Source organism: Ictalurus punctatus, chromosome 1 (assembly GCF_001660625.3).
Source record: "Ictalurus punctatus breed USDA103 chromosome 1, Coco_2.0, whole genome shotgun sequence".
NCBI classification, from domain to species: Eukaryota; Metazoa; Chordata; class Actinopteri; order Siluriformes; family Ictaluridae; genus Ictalurus; species Ictalurus punctatus.
Genome location: NC_030416.2, coordinates 22,503,028 through 22,522,457, shown reverse-complemented (window position 1 = coordinate 22,522,457; position 19,430 = coordinate 22,503,028). Strand labels below are relative to the sequence as shown.

General features: G+C 36.7%; 1 protein-coding gene across 18 annotated transcripts; it reads left to right on the top strand.

Moving 5' to 3' along the window:
* Positions 1–3,465: 3,465 nt before the first annotated feature.
* On the top strand, positions 3,466–17,274 carry tcea3 (transcription elongation factor A (SII), 3). Of its 18 annotated transcripts, none has more exons than XM_053682840.1 (22): positions 3,468–3,708; positions 4,370–4,432; positions 4,618–4,723; positions 4,832–4,934; positions 5,092–5,235; positions 5,324–5,410; positions 6,569–6,667; positions 6,780–6,872; positions 7,035–7,133; positions 9,938–10,066; positions 10,199–10,261; positions 10,484–10,540; positions 10,735–10,800; positions 10,918–10,980; positions 11,084–11,146; positions 11,233–11,310; positions 11,932–12,092; positions 12,267–12,328; positions 12,850–12,999; positions 13,398–13,544; positions 15,039–15,110; positions 15,292–16,671. In XM_053682840.1, the coding sequence occupies exons 1-22, from the start codon at positions 3,640–3,642 to the stop codon at positions 15,352–15,354; spliced, it is 2,037 nt and encodes a 678-aa protein (XP_053538815.1). In that variant the 5' UTR covers positions 3,468–3,639; the 3' UTR covers positions 15,355–16,671. The 18 variants fall into 18 exon arrangements, with proteins under 18 accessions (XP_053538834.1, XP_053538815.1, XP_053538813.1 ...); XM_053682838.1 differs by having other exon boundaries at positions 10,481–10,540; XM_053682841.1 differs by lacking the exon at positions 15,292–16,671 and adding an exon at positions 16,695–17,274 and having other exon boundaries at positions 3,469–3,708; positions 10,481–10,540.
* The last annotated feature ends 2,156 nt before the right edge of the window (positions 17,275–19,430 follow it).

Sequence of the window (19,430 nt, the reverse complement as noted above, 5' to 3'; positions counted from 1 at the left end):
TCAAGTCTTAATGCTATTAGCTAATTTGTTTCTCCTGATCAGGCTGATTTGGGGACTGGGGGGTTTGGAGGTAGATAAACAAGGAAGTGTGTAGACTGCGTAATGCGATTGAGTTGTTCACACAGATTAGCAGCAGGCAGCTAAGGGAATGAGAGCAAGAGGAGATTTGCACATTACACATTCCCAACATTAAGCTTGCTCTTAAGAAGTGCTTCCCTTTAGTAAAAGAGTAATGATTCTATATCATTAACTAGAAAATCGTAATTAAAAAAAATGCAGTCCTTACATGCAGTCAGTTGTCACGGCAAGTATGCAGCAGTACAATTTACACATGTAAGGTCAAGGTATTCCTGCATGTGTATAGATGTATATATCATTATAAATCAATGTACACCATAGTGTGGTGGCTTTTAGGTATACTGTTGGAGAAGTTGTCATTTGGATCTGTGTAATGCTTCATGGGTGGCCTCATCCTCTGCAAATGTCACTTCCTGTAGTATCGCACTACCCAAATGTGTGTTCTAAACTCCATTAGTCTATGATTCATAAACTAATAGCTGACATGCATGCCATGACAATCTTATTTTTAGTGTTTTATTAGAAACACATGGTGCCTAAAATAAAAGTGAAATCATTCATTTTCTGGTCAGATGCTATTTTAATACTGCAACTGCTTGAAATGACGTCTTTGGTCTGTAATTGGGGGAAACACCGCAGGTTTCAAACAACAAACTGTACTTAGGTGCAGGAAACTCTTAAAACCATTATTTTGCCATAAAATATTTAGTGGGAGGTTATCAAAATGAAAACCAAACTTAACTCTGTATTCTGTGGCTTAGAAAACCAGACATATTGGGCAAGTTTTACTGGTCTGTCTCCTGCTGTCAAGATCTGGTTGGAGCTGCTGATTGATGTGGTGTGCTCCCAGTGGGTAATGATAGATCTGTTTCTCAAAACTTAAAACCTACTGTAATTCAGCAATTTTTAAAATGTATGTTGAGACATTTATATAGTTGGAGCTGCAAGTGATGCAAGTGGAGAAACTCTGCAAAGAGGGTATTTAGGGTGAAAGCAGTAATGTAGAAATGCTGAGGATGTAGGATGATATACAGTGGAGAAAGTGTTTTAATGAGTGAGACCACTGAAGTCATTGCAGTGGTTTCTTGGAACTTCTTGCCATAAAACATCTGATGTTTGGACTCCATTTATCTGAATAAGGAAATAATATGAAAATTTGTTTCATATAATATTCAAGAAAGTAAAAATACTTTTTTAGAACTGTTCAAAAACTGATACTGGCTTTTAAATTTCAACCGTGCTATCATGTGAATCTTATCGTCAGAGCACATAATGGATCCAGTCAAGTTAGTATTTAGTTTCATTTGTGGTTTCTTTCTGGTTCATGAACTGTAACAAGGAAAACAAAATACCTTCTACTAAATTCACGACTTAAAGCTTGAACTAAAAATTTCACAAATAATATTATGTCCAAACACCTAATAGAAGTAGAAGTAGACTTACATAGAATTTTTCTCAGATTAATTAATTAATTAATTAAATTATTATTATTATTATTATTATTATTATTATTATTATTATTTTAAAAATATACATCCCTTGATGCTTTATCTTTAAAATAGCTCAATAGCGCCTCCCTTTGGATAAGGAATTGTTTGAAGACACCATTCCTATACCTATCTATAGGACTAATTCAGAAATCTCAACAATTTTGTTCATGTACAAATTTTCCACTGTGTTTGGAACTGAGAACTCTTCCTAGTCTTAGTTTCTGCCAGCTCTATATGATCCCAGGACTATGCCAACCTCTGGGGTGTGAATTGATTTCACTGTGTCACAATTATGATGTAAATCATTTGATACTAAATATGTCAGTATGACCTATATATAAATATTAAATATTAATAATTGGTGGTATGTCCTTGCAATGTTAAATAATAATATTAAAATATTCAGATACAACTATTAAATATGAAACTAGTTTGAACGCACCAAATTGTTAATGTGTCACATGAAAATCATGTACACCAGGGCTAATGTATATTTAACTATTGCATGTAAAGTGACGTAAAGCGAATTTTTAGATTTCATAGCAAAACCTGGGATTCTGATTATTTTACATGTGTATAAGTACTGAGAGAAAAAAAATAAGACACCTTGAATAACTAAAGAAAGGGCAAAGGGAAGTGTATTATGTGTTATATTTACTCAAGTGTGAATGTCATAAGTATGCCAATTAGTAGTGTAGATTTTACAGTATCTAAATTATTCCTCAATTTAGCAATTTGATAATAATGCAAAATTTAATAACTAGACCTGAATCAAATAAACTGAATTTCTAAATTAGATCTTAATTTCTAGTCAAGTGAAATGTTCCTTAAATAAGTGTTGTTTGCATAGTCTACTTTTTTCATAAGATATATATGGATGAGAAAATCATCCATCCTTCCTCCATTTTCTATACCTTATCCTACAGGGTTGTGGGGAACCTGGAGCCTATCCCAGGGAGCATCATGCACAAGGCGGGGTACACCCTGGACATGGTGCCAATCCATCGCAGGGCACAATCACATACACATTCACACACCCATTCATACACTACAGACACTTTGGACATGCCAATCAGCCTACCATACATGTCTTGGGGAGGAAACCGGAGTACCCGGACGAAACCCCCACAGCATGGGGAGAACATGTAAATGCTGCACACACATGGCAGCGGCAGGAATCAAACCCCCAACCCTGGAGGTGTGAGGCAAACGTACTAACCACTAAACATCTGTGTGGCCCTTGAGTATTGAGAATTTATTTTAATGCACCTCATGCACAAGCTGTGTTCAAAACCTAAAACTCCATCATGACAATGAAATAAATAAATGTACAGTGCTCTATACATTTATGCAGCACAGTCAGGAGTTATGATATCTAAGTTTGACTGATGTTAGTTATTTGAGATATGAGATTGAGATATGAGAGCCAAAGTCCTACTTTAGTCTTGCAGAACACTATAGGATGATATTTGACACCACGCTGCCGTCTGCTGGGCGATTTATGAAACGTTCAGCTGTGCTCCAACTCTCCTATTTTTAACAGGACACTACAACTTCACTAGTGTGATTAGTTTGGGATAGATCGCTGGTGTTCAGTTACACAAGCGTTCAGGACATGAAACTTCAAACTCAGAAGATCAGAAACAAAATGAAATAATTCAACGAAATGCACAGTTGTATTACTATCAAGTGTTTGTTTGAGTAAACACCTGAGGTGTTCATTCTGCACTGGGGATTTTGCAGGACGAGGGAAACTGTACTTCAGAGAGCTTTAATAATCCTCTCTCTATATATATTTCCCCCCTTAAAATTAATCATTTGCATTCAATATCGGTAGTAAGCTTGTGTCCGACCTTCTTTCTATTCCTGGCAGTTGTCATGTGTCCATGGCATTTGGCTTAGAGGCTCGTGCTGCACAGACCCGCCCCTCGGCTGAGCGGGACACTACAGGAACAAGCTCCGAGTCCAACTTCTAACATTAATCGCATTTTGTATTTGTATTTGCAGATGCTATAAAGTTGATCGACTTCATGTACACTTTTATACTGTAGGAATAACTCATGCATACACAATGACACGAGAGGAGGAGCTGATACGGATTGCGAAAAAGCTAGACAAAATGGTGTCTAGGAATAACACGGTGAGATATTTATTTGGACGCCTGCTTCATATTGTATTTGGTTTTGTTTTGTGTGGTTTTTTTTCATGTTCAAAGTTTCCACGTGTATCGTATTTTAAGGGCTTCCTGGGTGGCCATTCTTCGTGCATTGTGTTTACTTTGAATAGATGCGCACTTTGAAGTTTATGGTAAAAAATATGGAATAGTAGTGCTTTGAGCGGCCGCGCTTTGGGACACAAATGTGAACAGGTGTCCTGTAGAGGACTGTACAGTTGCTGTTGCTGCCAGTGTCTTGTTCGTGCATGAACAAATGTGGAATTGTAGGCTACAACTTAAAATTACTATAGGAGTTTGCTAGTACATTATTTTGTCTTTGAAAACTTTCTGCAGGTTTCCTGACCGTGTAGGCAATGTCGTGCGTTTGCCCTTTTTTTCTTTTTCTTTTTCTCCCCCGCCCCCCGCCTTTTTTTCACAAATGTGCTGCATAAATGTTTACCCACTTCATTAATGTCACTGAGCCCTAACAACAAGATGGAGGAATGAACTGATTAAATAGTAACCACTAACCTTTTTTTCCCTTCAAATTAATTAATTAATTAATTTTTAAGATAAGTCATTAACATTTTGACCGTCAGTTATAAAAACACTGTTTCATCATTTTCTTTTCTTTTCTTTTTTTCAGGAAGGTGCTCTTGACCTGTTGAGAGAATTGCAAAAATTCAGTATGACTCTTAAGTTGCTTCAGGTAAGATTAATTATGCTATATATCAGAAAATCAACATTAGCCAAGCTATATATCATAAACAATGACAATCAGAAAATAAATATAGTAATGTAAGATTTTATTTAGTTATGCTCTGGAAGCTCTTTTATTCTGTTATTATTTCTAACCGAAAGCCTGTATTTCGTATATGGTGCATTTTATTTCAGGACACAAGAATTGGAATGTCTGTCAATGGAATAAGAAAGCACTGCAGAGATGAGGATGTCGTCTCCCTTGCGAAGATTCTTATCAAAAACTGGAAGAGGCTATTAGGTAGCTATGGTGGTATGACCTACTGTTTAATCCGTGTTTTAAAATGTCCAAACCATTTAGCAAGTGATATATAGAAGTAAAATAATAATAATAATACTGCCTGTGTAGAATCTGGCCATTCCCAGAAGGCTGAAAGACCAAATGAGATGAAAAATGGGAGTGGGGCCAGTACACAATCACTCAGTGGACCCTCTCCAGACACAGAGTCAAGGTAAGTCTTGCATGAAAGTAGTAAATCTGCACGGTTTAAGTGAAAGTGAAACCATACAGTATGTATTTTGTATGCAGGCTTTCATGAACTGAAACTAAAGAAAAAGAAGAAGAAGAATATGAATGCACATTCTAATCTAACCTGTTTGATTTGTCAGCCCAAAATCCAGTTTAAACACTCCCAAGAAACCTGTTGATAAGCACAGAAAAGAGAGAACTGAGGCAGTTTTTAAGAAAGAAAGACAAGAAAGTGACCACAAAAAGGAAAAACACATCAGTAATCACACAAAGGAGAGTGAGAGGTGAGAGCTCACCCTTTTTTGTGTATCTCCTGATTTATTCAGTGATGAAATGGAGTCACATGGCTGAAGAGTTCTTTTGTTTGGTTAGGATGAACGCTATGGATTCAAGTGTATCCTCCTTTGGTTCACCCTTCCATCCTCCCAAGTGTTCATCTATGGAAGTGAAGAAAGACAGGTTACTGCTAGTGTGTGTTCTCAGAGGATGTGCATGGCATTAACATTCAGTTTCTCTTCAGTTATGATAATGATTAAATGCAGAACAGTTGAAGCGGATGTACAGTATATGTGGTTGATCAACACCACATTACATTTTGGTGGTGTGCTTTGAATTGGTGAATGTGTTTGAGTTGTGTAAATAACAGACCTATTTTTATTAAATCAAGCTTTCATCATAGTTAATCTAGTGTGATTTAGAACTAATCATTAGTTTATGTGAGATTTTTCGTTTCACATATCTAACTATCTTGAATGTAATGTAGTATGAATAATTATACCCCTGCACCCTTTGGTTCTTCAGCGTAGAGTACCACAGGGCTAAAGGTGGTGTGGCTGGAGATAATAAGGCCTTTTTTTCAAGACACAGACACTGGACATTGAGCTCTGTGTTTGGATAACTTTGCTATCTGCAGCACAACAAAGGTTTTATGTTGCTTTGTATTGGTTTAACTCCAGTGGACATTTAGCCTTGTGCTGCACTATAGCATGATTTTGCTCTCTTACTATGTGAGTGGTTTCAAAATGAATGGTAACACTATCATATAGGAGTGGTGCTTCAGACTTTCCCCCTATCTTTTTTCCATATCTTTCCTTACATTCATTCATATTTTGCTCATCCAAAGCATCAGTTCACATAAAGAAAGAAAAAGATGTTAAATCTTTTTTGGAAACCCACATGCAAGAAAGAGGTATTGTTTGGCTTGCTGCATCAGATACACACTGCAGACATTGTTTCAGAAATGAGTCCCATTCTGGGGTTTATTGACTTAAAGTCTTAGCTCATTTTTAGTAATTTGCTTAAAAACATATTATGCAGTAATATAATATAATATTACTGAACAATGATAGGTGCTAATAGTATGCAAAAGTTTCAGGGAGATGCTCCTGATGTTATGTTGCTTCCTGCTTATCATCATTCACACACTTTAAGGCTTGCATATGAAGAAACAAAAGTGAGCAGTCAAGAGCCGTTTCTTACTAGGCAAGCTGTATACTGTATATGATTGTATTTTGAGTCTTAAGGGCAATTGATGTGTCTTCTAGTTATTGCTTCAGTTATTGTCTCATTTTGCTGCCATGTGTTTTTGAGGTGCTGAATACAAAATTAATTACACAGGAGAGAGGCTCCCGATCCCAAGAGTCCTCCTCATCTTCATCTTCACCATTCTCTTCCTGCTCATATTCGTAAACACCAACCTGAAGTGAAGAAAGACAGGTCAGCATCATTGGCATAAACAGTGACAAAACTCTGTGAGAACATGTTTAAGAAACAGTGACTAGACGAGATAAGGCCTTCATTTTTTAGAAATTGTATGTATTACTTTCAGGAGAGTGACACCAGAAACTTTGACCTCTCAACATTCTCAGTCTCATCATTCCTCTTCTCATAAAAGGCCATCTCTAGAGGTTTCTAAAGAGAGGTCAGAATGTGGTTCTGCATGCTCTTAATTATAATGTCATTGCTGTCAAGAAAAATGGTCTGCCTTGGAAAAAAAGTCTACGTTCATTTTTAAAATATATAGCACACTGTGATTTTTCTCTGTATCAAATAACAGAATTACACTGTTTATTTTTACACATAGAAAAAAGACTCCAGATCAAAATGCCCCACTTCCTCCTTTGCCTCTTCATCTACATCCTCCTGCTCAGAAACAATGCGTTTTAGAGATGAAGAAACCGAGGTCAGGGCTTGTTTGGAATGGTGAATTATACTCTAGAAATTATTTGATATTGTGAACTCATGAAAAACTCGCAAAGGCATGACTGAAATTTAAAATAACCTTCTTATACATAGCATCTGCCTCCACTTGCTTTATTTGAGTGCACAGTATGTTTTGTATAATCGAATCTGTCAATTCTCTGTCTTTTCATGAGAATGTAAGCTTCTAACTGCTTTTCTACCATCAACTACTGTATGTAAAGCAAATGTACTCCTACATAGAACTCCCACAAGTTCCTGTTGTGGAGACTGGGTGAAGACTGTAGATGCTCCAGTATTGTAGGATCAGTGACGGTATATATTTCTCATTGTTTAAATAGTGTAGAAAGTATTAAAACATGAAAGACTATATGCCAAAGAAATGCAGCAATGCAAATATCACTACTCCTCTGGCAAATATAGCGCAATTGGACTTGGCTATGTGCCAAGGGGTCAAGGATTTGGTTTTAGCTGATAACATCCTGTTTATTCTTTCATGCCCTTGAGAAACACATAGCATACACAGTAGAGTGTTGGCATTGGCATTTTCAGTATTTTTTTTTCTTTCAAATTTTTACTAACATTCATCCATTTCTTATTAGACCATTTTAGTAATTAATAAAGCCAATGGAACAAAAACATTAAAAAGTTGAAAGCAAAGTAAGAGGGAAAAACAGATCCAAACTGTAGCAACGATGCAAAGGGATAATCTACATACTTAAATAGGAAACAGGAAAAGCAAACCATATAAGACTTTGTAGACTCTAATCAAGCTTTAGTTTTGCTAAAACTAGTTTTAACAATGGCAACAAATAATTCTGGAATAGTGATCTCTGGTGGCAAAATCTTGCATAGTCAGCTGTGACACAATTCCTTGGCCCAGATTTATCTGTTTGGTCGCAGTGGACGTCCTGTATGAGTGAGCAGCTTGAAGACACCCCCTGGAGCTCTCCCATACAACCAGGTCTATTTACCCTGGCACCTGGAGTCCAGGAAAGCTCAGACAGAATAGCTGGACTGTCAGAGAATCAAAGAAGGAAGACCATAAGCTGTATTTATCTGCATGGCAGATTAAACTGGTTTTAGCAGGGAAACTGGAAAGTCTGGGAATTGTGATAACTAGATGGTAAATCTGATTTTATTTGTTTAAGTATCAGGAAGCAGAACTTTCTTGTAAAACTGCAGCTGCAGATTCTTTTCATCTTATGATCTGGTCTTACTGCATTTTCTAAAGTCAGATAGCTGGTTGGAGGCAAATAGAGGCAGCAGCCCTTGTCTGTTAGCTTCCCCCCTCCTTTTCATATAGTAACAGGGCGTATCATGGATCCTCAGACCAGGAAAGGGTAGGAATTGATAAATGCACTGAATGCAAAACAAGTACATTTGCTCTGTCAAGTTCTAAAGTATAAATCTGTCTATTTCTTGGTTTGGACAGAACCTAACCTGAGGTTAAACAGACTAATTTGCAGAACACCTTTCACAAATTGAATTGTGAAAAAATGTCCTCAAGTAATCTACAATATTGTATTTAGAGAGTGGAAAACAGTATAATTGTTAGTTACTGGTAACAGACTGATTATACAGTAAGTAACTAGGGTAACACATCAATATTCTTGCAGTGGTGACCTCTGGTGGTGAAATTTGGGATTGTTCGAGAAAACCGTAATGACCAGTTTACAATTGAACTCGTCACCACACACAACAGTTTTCTAACAGTTTTACTGTATATGACATTCACAGTGGAATCTACTCTCTACAGTGTATGTGTCTTGCTGCCTTACTTGGCTGGAAATCAAACAGTCAGTCCTTCATTAGTTTATAATTGCATATACTAATATACTGGGATGTGATTAAAGCCCCCCAAAAGAAATTGTCTCTGGCCAAGTTGCACAACAGCAAAGCGTTCATTCTAGTCTTTGGGAGATTGTGAGTTAAAGTCCTGATGATACCACAACCATCCAAGTCTGAGAGTCAAGAGAAGAAAACTAGACATGCTTTCTGGTGGTAGGGATGGCATACACTCTCTCCCCTGTCAATCATAGTGACACTAGGAAATGTGTAGCAGCTGTGAGCTTATGTATGTGGAAAGGGCACTTTCCTCCGTCCCTCCAGGATTTTGTGATTTTTCAATCGCACAATTTAAAACAAAATCAAGGAAACTCAGTATTCAGAGGCATTCAACCAAAGCCCTCTTCAATTCACATGCGTCAAACATGAGTACAGCTAAAAGGTCTAATTTACCAACAAACCTCACAGTGTTTCGTGTAGTTTTCCGCAAAAAAGCACAACAAGCTCCGCAAATTGCTTCATACATTTCGAAGAACAGCCACAGCAAAAGTAAGCATTTTTGGCCGTAATGATCACAAAACAAACTATGCGAAATCCTGTATTAACTGTTTCCTCCGACTGTGTTCAGCAGTTTGACAAGTGTGGTAGCTGGCTTCATGTGTCTCAGAGGAAACATGTTTTCTTCTCCTTCCCCAGCTGTTGTGTGATAGGGGAGAGTTGGCTGTTAGCTAATAGGTGGGAATTTGAAACAGCAAATTGGGGAGAAAATGATGGAAACGCCCCCCAATAAATAAATAGTAATAATTAGCTGCTAACAATACATTCAGTTTAAGATAAAATTGGTAAACAATACTAAAGATAGCTTGCAAGTTGTGATTTTACTGTGATTACTAAAATTAAATTACATAACCATTTTGCATGGCTAGAAGAACAATATGCAGTATATGTGGTGTCATGTGATTTATGCTTTTATCAATAGTTAATTGTTGTTGTTATTAGGAAAGAGACTGTGAATCCTGATGCCCCTCTTCCTCCTCTGCCTCTCCATCTTCATCCCCCTACTCTTACAAAGCATCCTTCATTAGACATGCAGAAGGACAAAGAAAAAGAAAGCAAAGACAAAGAAAGGTTATGATTGGACTTTTAGCATGCTGGAAACCAGACAGGTTCCATATTTGTTTAATTTGAACAGATTGTTGTTTTTAGATATTTTAAGTGATTGTCTCACAATAGGTTTATTTCTCCCCATAATAAATGTAGAAAAGACATGCCAGCACCAAAACGAAGTGCACAGCAGCTGATATCTGAACATAAGAAACACAGGTCTGAAGCTAGTAACTTTGATTTGTCTTCAAAATAGTGCTCCAAAACTAAAAGCTGGATTCTCTCATCCTGCATGTGTCCAGTGTGTTGAACTAATTACAAAAATGTGAAATACTTGATCTACTTAGAAATGTAGATTTATCAGGAAACAGAATGCATGTGGTGAAAAGATAAATGTTGGTTCTTATATAAAATGCTGAAATAATGCCTCCATGTCAGCAGAGATCTGGGGGACAGTAAACCAGCCAAAAGACTGTCTACAGACATGAAGAAAGACAGGTTGGAACATAGATGTGTGTCCGTATGGATGAAAGACAGAGGGCAGTATCAGTGCATGAATTAGTTTGGCTGTGGTTCCGCAGCCAGTGGGTAGTTATAGTAAGAACAATTTACTCCGTTTATGCCAGAGAAGTTTTTTTTTGTTGTTCATATTCAATTTTCATTGTATTCATAGGTTCTTATTGTTTTTCCAGAAGGGATTCCTCAGATTTCAGTCAGCAGTCTCTGAAAAAGCCCATTAACGATGCAAAGAAAGAAAGGTTTGACCAGATATATCATCAAGTGTGACATGAGGTTTAAACTAGTACACCTGTATTTATTTTTAAAATAGAGGAGAAGCTTCCATTGCAAACTACATTTTTTATTTCTATTTTTAGAAAAGACTCCACTGACTCTAAGTCTGGCCAGAGACAGCAGTTAAGTGATGCCAAACCTACGAGGTACAGTATTAGCCTCTAACTATTTTTTGTTTGCTAGCTTATTAATCTTTAGAGCAAGGATTACTGTTTAGGGCAGATAATATAAAACAGACTTTTCACACAGAAGGGACTCTGTTAACTCGAAGTCTGGAAGCTCACCCCTGTCTAAGAAACTCTCGGAGGAAAGGCAAGAATTACGCACACTTCTACACTACACTTCTAACTAATTTACAGAAATCTAATGGATCAAGATTGTTTTCTTGTGTCTTCCAGGAAAGAATATCATGGCCCTAAGTTGACTCTCCCTGGAGCTATACAGAGAAAGGTGTCCACAGACAGTAATGATGGACGGTACAGTTTCTATCTAGTCCCTTCTGTTCTGTCACGTTTTGTGTAGCATGTGATGTTAATTGGTTTTGGTCTTGGTCAACATATTACATTTTTAAAGTCAATTTTAAGGTGATATTCTGACTGTTAAGCTTGTGTTGGGTAAAATCACAGTGCTTCCTGTTGCTAGTCCTAGGTCTCCATGCTCTGTGTTTTACAGTCTAACTTGCTGAAATGAACTTATCATGTACTTGGTAATTAGCCAATGAGTTTAATCAAGTGTGCTAGATTAGACATAACAGTAATTGCACAGCATGTGGTTAGACTGAAGTGAGATTTGAAGCCAAAAAGTACACAAGTTCTGGAGAGAGACGTCCAACTTGGTGGTTTTTATTGGCAGATATTGCTCCCAGCAGCTAGGGCTATGTTTGGAAAATACACCGTGTCTGATTCATATGACATTTATACACCAGAGAGCTATTTTGGCAAGTGATGAAAATAGTTTGTGGGGCCCAGCTCCACACAGATGTCATTACACTCATATTCACAGTAATATTGTATTATATGCATATCAGAATCAGTGGAAATGAGAGACAACAATTATCTAGTACAGTATCATCTTGATTTTTATCTCTCTCTGATCAGTAAAAGTAAACCTGAGACCCCGAAGACACCCAGCACCCCCACCACCCCCTTGTCCCCTCCCTTTAGCCCTGCTGGTGGTCCTCTCTCCCCTCACCTGCTCACTGGGGATTCCATCAGGGACAAATGCATTGAAATGCTGTCAGCCGCACTACGCACAGATGGTATTAAAACACAGAAAACACCAAATGTACAACCATATAGGATCACTTAAGCTATTTTATGAGTAGGAATTTTAGTAGTTCATAATCAAGCAAGATCCCAATCCTCCTTTATTTATTTACTTACTTACTTACTTACTTACTTGTTTGTTTATTTATTTATTTATTATTTTATAGATGACTACAAATATTATGGAGCAAACTGTGATGCCATGGGAGCTGAAATTGAGGATCATATCCTTTATAAACAAGAACATTATTCTCAGTAATCTTTAAAGTAAACTATTTTAAAGATACCTATTATATCATGTTGTTAGGGTTTTTTTTGTATATTTATTTATTAGTTGTGTAATCCAGTGAAGAGACTTAGTGCATGGTACACCACCAGATAGACAACTCTACCAGAAAGTGATTATAGGAACAGTGAGTTTTCAGTAGATCCCTTACATTTGAACAGACATTGTTGTGGATAACACTAATGGGTTTGCTACTTATCATTGATGCTGGCATGTCTTTTAAGGAGAGTAATGATCAGTTGGTAAACTATTTATGTGGTGTTGTAGAATGTTGGCCACAGTGTGATTCGAGACAAAGAGCTGCAGCAGCGCTATCATTCAAAAGTGAGATGACAAGATATGAAATGAAGAATTGCAGAATTGTTCGTTATTGTCATTCTGCTCCACTTACATAAGTGAAGACTCTTCAGTGAGAGATATACAACATTTATTTCTCCTTAACTGACCTTGTCTCCTTAAATATCTACCAGGAGATTAAAGCCACAGATATGAAATATAAAAACAGAGTACGTAGCCGCATCAGCAACCTGAAAGATCCAAAGAATCCGAATTTACGCAAGAATGTCCTGGGAGGAGCTATTGACCTGAGTCGCATAGCCACCATGACTGCGGAGGTGTGTATGAATTATTTATGCATTGAATTATTATTGTAGTTTGTGCAATCAGGTGTTGATGGCAAACATTTTTGATCCTGGTTGTTCATTTCTTAGGTCAGATATTTTAAACTCATTCTGCAGGTTCTCCATCCAGACAGTATTTCAATATTTTATCTATACTTTATCAAAACCCTCCACACACTTGAACTAATGTTTAGTTTTGATATCCTTTTGTGATCTTGCCCTGTGAGCATGTGCTAGGAGCAGGAATGTAGCCAACATGCCCTTTAGGCATTATGTCTCACTTATAAATACATAGCATAGTTATGTAGTGCTTTTCAAATGTATGACGTACTGGCAGCCTTGGTAGTCAAGAGTCATTTTATACCAGCTCTGTAATGTTCTCTGTGAGGTAGGAAATGGCCAGTGATGAACTGAAGCAGCTGAGGAACATTCTGACTCAGGAAGCCATCCGCGAGCACCAGATGGCCAAGACTGGAGGCACAGTTACTGACCTGCTGCAGTGTGGCAAATGCAGGAAAAAGAACTGCACATACAACCAGGTACTATGTTCTTTTTCAAAAATAAAAAATGCTTAATTAAAATTTTCCTCAGACATAAGGGTCAATATTATATCAAATTTATAGAATTTAACATACAGTTTAATAACGATTGTTAAGCTGAATGTTTTGGAAAGTTTGGTTTGGGTTTCTTATTCTATGTCTCACACTTTTATGCTTTGACACAATGATGCTGTTGGAAAGCCTAGAAAAAAAAATCTGACACACAGAACAATCAATTGCTGTATAATATTACTTTAGTCTTCTTTAGTGAAATGAAATAAAGACCTTGTAGGAAATTTGGATAAATAAAAATATTCGTGAGCTAGCAGGGTCAGTGTAGGTTGGAGAAGCAAAATATTCTGCAACCTTAGTGGTGAAGTAGTAGAAATTGCTAAATGTCTTAGATATTGCTCTTAGCATTTCAAGTAAATGTACAGTGCTGTGAAAAAGTATTTGCCCCTTCCTGATTTCTTCTGTTTTTGTGTCCTACTAAAATTTACAAAATCGAAGATAAAACAACCTGAGTAAACACAAAATAAAGTTTTTAAATACCGAAATCTATGTTGTTCAGCTGGACAACCAGGCCTGATTACTGCCAGACCTGTTAAATCAGCACTTAAATAAAACTTTTACAACAGCATGAAGTTGGTTGAAAGATCTTACCCAGTAACACACTATGCTAAAATTGAAAGAAATTCCAGAAATTATGAGGAAGAAGGTGATTGAAGTACATCAGCCTGGGAAGGGTTACAAAGCTATTTCAAAGCTCTGGGACTCCAAAGAACCACAGTGAGAGCCATCATCTCCAAATGGAAAAACTCTGCACAGTAGTGAACTCTTGCATCAATAAAGGTCACTGTTCATGTCTCCACTGTCAGAAAGACACTTGGTAAAAATGGCATCCATGGAAGAGTGGTGAGGTGAAAACCACTGCTAACCCAGAAGAACATTAAGACTCGTCTGAATTTTGCCAAAACACACATTAATGATTCTTAAAGCTTTTGGGAGAATGTTCTCTGACAGGGGTCCTGTTACATCTGACATAAACCAAATGCAGAATTACGAACAAAACGAACATCATACCTATGGTCGTGTGATGGTGTGGGGATGCTTTGCTGCTTCAGGGCCTGGGAAACTTGCAATAATTGAGGGAAATATGAATTCTGCTCTCCACCAGAAAATCCTAAAGGAGAATGTCCGGCCTTCAGTCCATAAGTTGAAACTCAAGCGCAACTGGATTATGCAGCAAGACAATGATCCAAAACATAAGAGTAAATCCTAGTTCTGCTAAAAGTGACCCAACCAGATTTTAAGTTTAAGGGAGCAAGTAGTTTTTCATCCTGGATAACTTTTTTTTGTTTTTTTTTTTTGCTTAAAAAAACCCCCTATTTTTTATGAGTTCCACAAAAACAGGAGAAATCAGGAAAATGCTTGCAAATACTTTTTCACAGCACTGTAAAAACATATCTTCAATATAAATGTGATATTGCACAGGTGCAAACCCGGAGTGCTGATGAACCGATGACCACATTTGTACTGTGCAATGAGTGTGGAAACCGCTGGAAGGTAAGGACATCTAGTGTAAATACAAACATGGTTTATTTATGATATTTAACTGTTATCCTCCAGTAGAATAAAATATATCTTTATTAAATATAGGTGTGCAACAATTATTGACACCCCTATGAATTCATATGAAAAAAAACATTTGTAGTATATTCTCATTGATATTTTACATTCTTTTTAGTACACCTGGGTGACTAGGAACAGGAAATTGTTCCACCATGACTTCCTGTTTAAAAGGGTATAAATATGAGGTAACACTTCCCTTATGTCATTCATAACAATGGGTAAGACCAAGGAATATAGCTGTGATGTGAGGCAAAAGGTTGTTGAGCTTCACAAAATGGGAAGTGGCTATAAGAAAATAGCACAAGCATTGAAAATACCCATTTCCACCATCAGAGCAATAATTAAGAAGTTCCAGTCAACTGGAAATGTTATGAATCAACCTGGAATTGGAGGTGGGTGTATGTTGTCTCAGTGCGCAGTGAAGAGGATGGTTCGCGTGGCCAAAAAATCTCCAAGGATCAAAGCTGGAGAATTGCAGAAGTTAGTTATGTCGTGGGGTTAGAAATTCTCCAAAACTACAATCCGAAATCTCCTACATCACCACAAGTTGTTTGGAAGAGTTTCAAGAAAAAAGCCTCTACTCTCATCCAAAAACAACTTGAGCATCTTCAGTTTGCCAGACACTACTGGAACTTCAAAATGGGATCGGGTTCTATGGTCAGATAAAACCAAAATAGAGCTTTTTTTGGCAATAAACACAATAAAACCAGTGGTTTTGGTTCACACAGAGAGGTAGCAATGTGGAAAAGTACTTCATGTCCACAGTTAAATATGGTGGTGGCTCTTTAATGCTTTGGGGCTGTTTTTCTTCCAGAGGACCTGGACATTTTGTTAGGATACATGGCATCAGGGACTCTATCAAATATCAACAGATAGTAAATGAAAACCTGACTGCCTCTGCCAGAAAGCTTAAAATGGGCCATGGTTGGATCTTCCAGCAGGACTATGATCCAAACATACATCAAAATCAACACAGCAATGGTTTACTGACCGCAAAATCAAGGTCCTGCCATGGCAATCCCAGTCCCCTGACTTGAAACCCATAGAAAACCTGTGGGGTGAACTGAAGAGGAGAGTCCTCCAGTGTGGCCCTCGAGATTTGAAGGCTCTAGAGAGATTGTATGGAGGAATGGTCTCAGATCCCTTACCGTGCAATCTCCAACCTCATCAGGCATTATAGGAGAAGACTTGGAGCTGTTGGCACCTTGGCAAAGGGAGATGGCACAGAGTATTAACTAAAAGGGTGCCAATAATTGTTGCACACCTATATTTAACAAAGATCATTTTTTTGATAAACCTGTGTTATGTTTGCAATTGTTTGATATCCATGAGAGCAGAGTCTTTTTGTGAATTTTTGAGCAAAAGATCAAAAGGTTAAACAATAGACAATTTTTCACAGCCACCTTTGCACATATTTATCAATGGTGCCAATATTAGTGGAGGACACTGTAAATATAAAGTGTTTGGTTTACTGATTATCCATGTCTGTTGTTGAATAATTATTTATATATTTTTCAGTTTTGCTGATTCCTGTTCAAAGCTTCATCTACAGTGAATACTTGGGATCTTCTTTTTTTAAATTTAGATTATACTGTAGTTTGCAATTTTAAAAAGCCAAATTAATTTTAATGGCTTAATTAAATACTGTATTTAAAAATCAAACTATGCCATACAATAGAAGAATGCGACCTGTATAATTTTGAAAATTAATATTTGTCAGTAATTTTTTTAAAACTTTTTTTCTACCACATACATTAACTGCATGATTTGGAGTGAAAATTAAACTTAAAAAAAAAAAAGTTGGAAATCCACTTGTAACACAGATTTTTTTTAAAATTGTGTTTTCCTTGGAGTATTAATCACAACCATACTGTACATTGTTGTATATTAGAGCAATAATGAACCGACAAAGCTGAAAAGCTCTACATATATGAATAAAATAATAACAATAAAACTAATAAAAATAACAAATTAACTTGATTATTGTGAAGCAATAGTATTAGTATCAGCATTTCTTTCAAGGATGTTTGAATTTATATACACTTCAGTAATAATGTTGAGTAGTGCCTATAGAAAATAAAGTTGTATTTATATTGAAGCTGAAGGTATTTTTGTGGTCTATAAATACTTATTGTATCATGCTTAATAGCACTTCAGGTTACATTACTTGTTGAATAAACATAAGGCAGGAGACATCTGTTCTTCTTCAGCTAAAGGCAGAATCACACATGAGGAATACATCCGTTGCACCCATGGCTACCCAAAGACGCAAGCCAGAGCTAATAATGCCCCTGTCTCTATATTGAGACTTAATAAGTACTAAGCTCTCTGGCTCGTTCTTAATCTCTGAACTAAACAACCAGTGTGGAATTATCCTTTTTTATCACTGGAACCTCAGCATTTTGGGTTTATCCACAGTAGAATAAAAATATAGAAACTGCTTAAAGAATGCTTTCCTAATAATTTTCCTTCATTGTGAAGAAAATTCTGTTTTAGCTTTTAATAATATTGCTAATTGAATGTATCTAGCTAGATTGCAGAGATCGTGGCACAAATACAGCTCAGGAGATTTTTTTTGTGTAGAAAAGAAGCAGCTACACTTGAATAATTGTACCATGATTCAGTTTTTCTGTGAAAATGTCTAATAACTGCACTTGTACGCTAATACTCTAAAATGTTGCTCCACATTTTCAAAACTCTACCTAGTTACAGTTGTATTTGGCTGGGAGCTCCTATTACATTAAAATAAATCTGCATCTATTGGTGATTTCATTTTATCATCTCCTGGTATTACTACATCATCACTGTAGTAATATGGTATCCTGTAATGCTTAGAGCAAAGTAATCACAGAGTAGAATAGTTTAGATATATAAGTAAGGAAAAACACAACAGAGTGTTCTTCCATAAAGTCTCCTAACATAAAACTTCACCATATCAACAATATGTTCTTTGTTAGATAACAGCACAGTTTTATATCCATTTATTATTTGTCTTAGTTTATGTGGAGTGTCTGCCATACAAGTCCATGTGAATGAGCAGTTACTATAGCAACAATATTACATTAGAATTACATTTTAATTACATGCAGATCTGTTGTCAGAGCTGCTGTTATAGCTGCTAAATTAGCCACAGACCAAGGGTGTGGTCTTAATTTCACATATTGAGGGACAATTCAAATTAAATAAAACCGTCTCAGCAGCAAGCCACTCCGAGACCTTGGAAATGTGCAGTTTGCTCACAACTTAACCTGCTCAGCACATGGCCACACACACTCATCTCACTGTTGAGAGTGAGAGCGAGAGAGAAAAATAGGGAATTGAACATAAAATGCAGGTGTACATCCTTCCTGCTCATCTCCTCAAAGTACCCTCCTACAGACTCCCGTTAATCCATGTCCTTACCAACTACACAGCTGTTCCCATAAACACAATTCATAAAGATAGATGAGGCGCTGGTACTCCTAAGATATCTGTCAGTATTTTCTCATAGATATGGACCTCATAATTACACTCCAATAAATCCAATAAATCCAACCCTGTTGGATGTGGTCTCAATTATAGTAAAGCTCCATCCTTCTTAAAATGGAAGACTCCAGTTATCCAATCATGAGTCAGTGTTGCTGAAGATGAATAATAGCTGTTCTCACTGGACTATCGTCATAACAGATCTAAATTAGACTTCTAGCTTGCAAAGTAATAAATGTTTGGAATGCTAAATATGAAGTGTATACTGTAAATAAAAGATATAATTAAATTAAATTGTTCATTAGGCTATACATCAATAAGTAAGTATATTATTCTATTTCATTTAAGCAATTTATTTGTTTGATTGATAGTATTGAGTGAGCTGTGTTTGTTTGCCCAATGCAGTAATTATCTGACCAAGCTATTACTAGAATAACTATGTAGAATATGATGCAAATATTAAAGACTGTGAACACATATACTCAGTCAAAATATATGCAACCATGTTATGAAAATCTTCAGTAGCTGCACTAGTAGAATTGGACCAGTTCAACTGACTGTGCTATCTGTATAAACCATTACATGGAGTACAAATATAAAATCTCTTTACAATGGGAAAAACAAATAAGTTGGTCTGCAACAAAAATAGTGAGGTGATGTTTATAGGAAAAAAAACTTCATAAGCTTAGAATTTCAATTGACCACAATCAATCCATCCATCCATTTTGTGTACCTCTTATCCTACACAGAGTCACAGGAAGCCTGGAACCTATCCCAGGGAGCTCAGGG

Bases quoted from the DNA above. Each gene is read 5' to 3' on its own strand.
- tcea3 (XM_053682838.1), top strand. From the start codon at position 3,640: ATGACACGAGAGGAGGAGCTGATACGGATTGCGAAAAAGCTAGACAAA. The intron at 10,801-10,917 runs GTTTGACCAGAT...TTCTATTTTTAG, and splicing joins AACGATGCAAAGAAAGAAAG to AAAAGACTCCACTGACTCTA. The intron at 11,147-11,232 runs GCAAGAATTACG...TGTGTCTTCCAG, and splicing joins AAGAAACTCTCGGAGGAAAG to GAAAGAATATCATGGCCCTA.